The sequence below is a fragment of the Pinus tabuliformis genome, chromosome J (assembly GCF_031772625.1).
Source record: "Pinus tabuliformis cultivar Carrire ecotype Pingquan chromosome J, CPIR1, whole genome shotgun sequence".
NCBI lineage: Eukaryota > Viridiplantae > Streptophyta > Pinopsida > Pinales > Pinaceae > Pinus > Pinus tabuliformis.
This window is the reverse complement of record NC_142295.1, coordinates 404850710-404853720: the sequence shown is the minus strand read 5'-3', so window position 1 is coordinate 404853720 and position 3011 is coordinate 404850710. Positions and strand designations below refer to the sequence as shown.

Here is a 3011-nt window from a genome sequence, read left to right as displayed (position 1 = left end):
CAGTGGATGAAAAGATTATCAGTGCTCTCCTCTTCACAACAACAGAGATGGCATCTGAAAGGGCCATGGAAGGATCTCTTCAAGAGGTTTACTCCTGTGGGGATCTTGTCGAAAATGATATTCCACATGAGCAAGCGACAACGAGGTGCGGCCTGCAATTTCCAGATCCTGTTCCATTGAGGATTGATGTCCAGGGGCTTATAAGGTTCCATAAGCTTCAGATATCCCTCCTTTGGAGTATAACGTCCATGTTTAGCGATGGCCCATATGAGTTCGTCAGGCCCTTCAGATAGTCTGATGTTGGCTTGAGTGAGGGCCTCAGTAAATGTGCTCCATTCAAGCTACCACTGTGCTGGGATGTCCAAGGTTGCGGATGTGAACCAGGCCTGTTGTAGGAATGTAGAGTTTGCATTGTCCCCTATATGATTGATGTGAGTTATCCCCCTGTCATGAAGGTGTCTGATGAGATCATCCGAGAGCCTGTGTAGGTTGCCGCATCCTACCCAGGGGTCAATGCCAATCCTCACGTCTTGTCCACTCTTAATGCACCAAGTGATGCCTTCCCTGAGAAGCGGGAGGGAGAGTAATACAACCTTCCAAATATTTGAGATATTGGGACCTGGGTTGTGATGTCGACGGAACCAGTCCATGAGATGGGAGGGTCTGATATATTTTGCTTGTGCCACTCGTGACCAGAGGCTGTCTGTAGTCAGGAGTAGCCAGCCTAGTTTGGCAGCTAGGGCCTTAGCAAACAGATCAAGTCGCTTGATACCCCAGCCACCCCATCTCTTAGGTCTGGCAATGGTGTCCCATTTTACCCAGGCGAAGATTCTCCCAGGTTGCTGTCCTTTCCATAAGAATCTGGAGCATATGATCTGTATTCTGTTTAGGACTCCTCGGGGTATCCAAGCCAGTGTCATCCAGTATACAGGCGTGGCTTCGATGACAGCTTTAATGAGAGTGAGGCGTCCGGCTCTAGAGAGGTATCTATGATACCAGATATGGAGTCTTTTCTCCACCTTGGCAAGGAGCCAAGTCCAATCTGCTATTTTGTAGCCAAGGGGTTTCAGCCTGTACCCCAAGTACTTGATGCCATCAGATAGCCTGGTTGAGGTGAAGGGGAACCGCTGGGCTGCATAAGCAGATTCATGGCGAGAGCAGCCAACAGTCATGATAGTAGATTTACCCTCATTAATCATCATCCCAGTAGCAAGCTGAAATAGAAGAAATATATTGTGGAGAGCTGTGGTGTCACTCAGTCCTCCATTGAGGAATATGAGAATGTCATCCACAAACAGTAAGTGCGTGAGGTGAAAATTATTGGATATTCAAATGCCCGAGAGCTGATGTCTTTCCTTAGCTGTTATGATAAGTCTGCTCAGGCCTTCCATGATCAGTAGGAATAGAAGAGGAGAGAGGGGGCAGCCCTGTCTGAGACCTCTTTCCGAGGTGAAGAAGGGAGTGGCCTCCCCATTAAGAAGAACACTGTAGGCAACCTCAGAAATGCAACACATGACCCATTTAATGAAAGTATAGGGAAAGCCGAGGTGAGTCAAGAGTAGTCTGATGTATAACCAGTTTACTCTATCAAAAGCTTTAGTGAGGTCGACTTTGAGGATCATGCCTTTTTGCTTTTTAATGTGGAGGGTGTGGAGGAGTTCCTGTGCAGTGGCAATGGCTTCATGAATCTGACGATGGTCAAGAAAGGCAAATTGTTCAGATGAGATGTGGCGGGATAATATAGGCTTCAGTCGGTTGGCTATAATCTTTGCAATAATCTTGTAGAGACAATTGCAAAGCGAGATGGGCTTGAAGTCATTGAAAGAGACAGGCTGATCAGATTTGGGGATAAGGGCGATGAAGGTGGATTTGATGGCCATGGAGATCCTGCCCGATTGTCTACAGAGTTCAATGACTTTCAATAGGTCATCTGCCATTATGTCGAAGAAGGTAATATAGAATTCAATGGTCCAGCCATTAGGTCCTAGACTTTTATCCTTTTTGAACCATTTGATAGTTGCTTCCAGCTCTGCCAAAGTCACCTCCTTAGTGAGATCATCATGTTCCTCTGGATCAACGAATCTGGGGAAATGCTCAGCCACTCTCATGATTTCAAGAATGTTAGATTTGCGGGGGGCTTTATAGATGCTTCTGAAGTGGTCTGATGCGAGCTTAGATAGATGCCTCTGTGTAGTGACCACATGATCCTGTTTGTCTTTTAGTTCCCAAATGGTATTGATAGCCTTTCTCCCATTGGCGAATCTATGATAGAAACGAGTGTTGTCATCCCCTTCAGCGAGCCAAATGGCTCGGCTGCGAAGTCTCCAGCTTTCCTCCCTGTCCTTCAGGATCTAAGATCTCTTTACAATATGAGACATGTAAAGGTCTTTCCTTTCCTGTGTGGGAAAGATACCACCATCCTCCTCTTCATGAGCAGCAATGAAGTCCTCAGCCTCCCGCAAAGATTGATCATCACGGAGTCTCTTTTGGTGTGCCCAGGCCTTAGAGATCCTTTTAAGCTCCGATAATTTCCTGATGAAGCCCTCAGTGAAATGTTCCTCCTCTTCTATGGGGCGGCTCTGCCAGTACTCTGTGACCATCTGAATATAGGATGGGTCTTTTAACCAGGAGGAGTTAAATTTGAAGGGGCTTTTTACTTTATTATGAATATCAGAGAATTCCAGATAAATAGGTCTGTGGTCGGATATGCCCCCAGATCCCACCCATTGCCTTATACGAGCAATCCTGTTGTGGAGGGGTTCTTTAATAAGAAATCTATCAAGCCTCCTGGCCAGACTCTGATCACCACTCCTGTTGTTTGACCATGTGTGTTGCAGTTTAGTCATGGGGGTGTCGATCCAGTGGTGTTCCTCCAGCAGGGTGGATATGGTATCCGAGAAAGGGTCAGTCCTGGCAGCATGCCCCCATGATTCGCAGAAGCCCAATGTGAAGTTCAAATCCCCTCCCAGGATGATGTTATCCTGTTGAAAGAGAGAAGAGGTCAAGAGAGA

At 46.7% G+C, this 3011-nt stretch overlaps 1 protein-coding gene across 1 annotated transcript; it reads right to left on the bottom strand.

Annotated features, from left to right (window-relative positions):
• Positions 1 to 341: 341 nt before the first annotated feature.
• Positions 342 to 2108, bottom strand: LOC149227531 (uncharacterized). Its single transcript, XM_089380529.1, has 2 exons — positions 1584 to 2108; positions 342 to 1214 (listed from the first exon to the last, which is right to left on the bottom strand). Exons 1-2 carry the CDS (start codon positions 2106 to 2108, stop codon positions 342 to 344), a joined length of 1398 nt encoding a protein of 465 aa, XP_089236655.1.
• Between the last annotated feature and the right edge of the window lie 903 nt (positions 2109 to 3011).

What these genes read in the sequence shown, in the direction of transcription:
- LOC149227531 (XM_089380529.1), bottom strand. Translation starts at nt 2,108, where the DNA reads ATGAGAGTGGCTGAGCATTTCCCCAGATTCGTTGATCCAGAGGAACAT. An exon ending in TCACTAAAGCTTTTGATAGA is followed by an intron (nt 1,215 to 1,583) that starts GTAAACTGGTTA and finishes CTTCTATTTCAG; the next exon opens with CTTGCTACTGGGATGATGAT.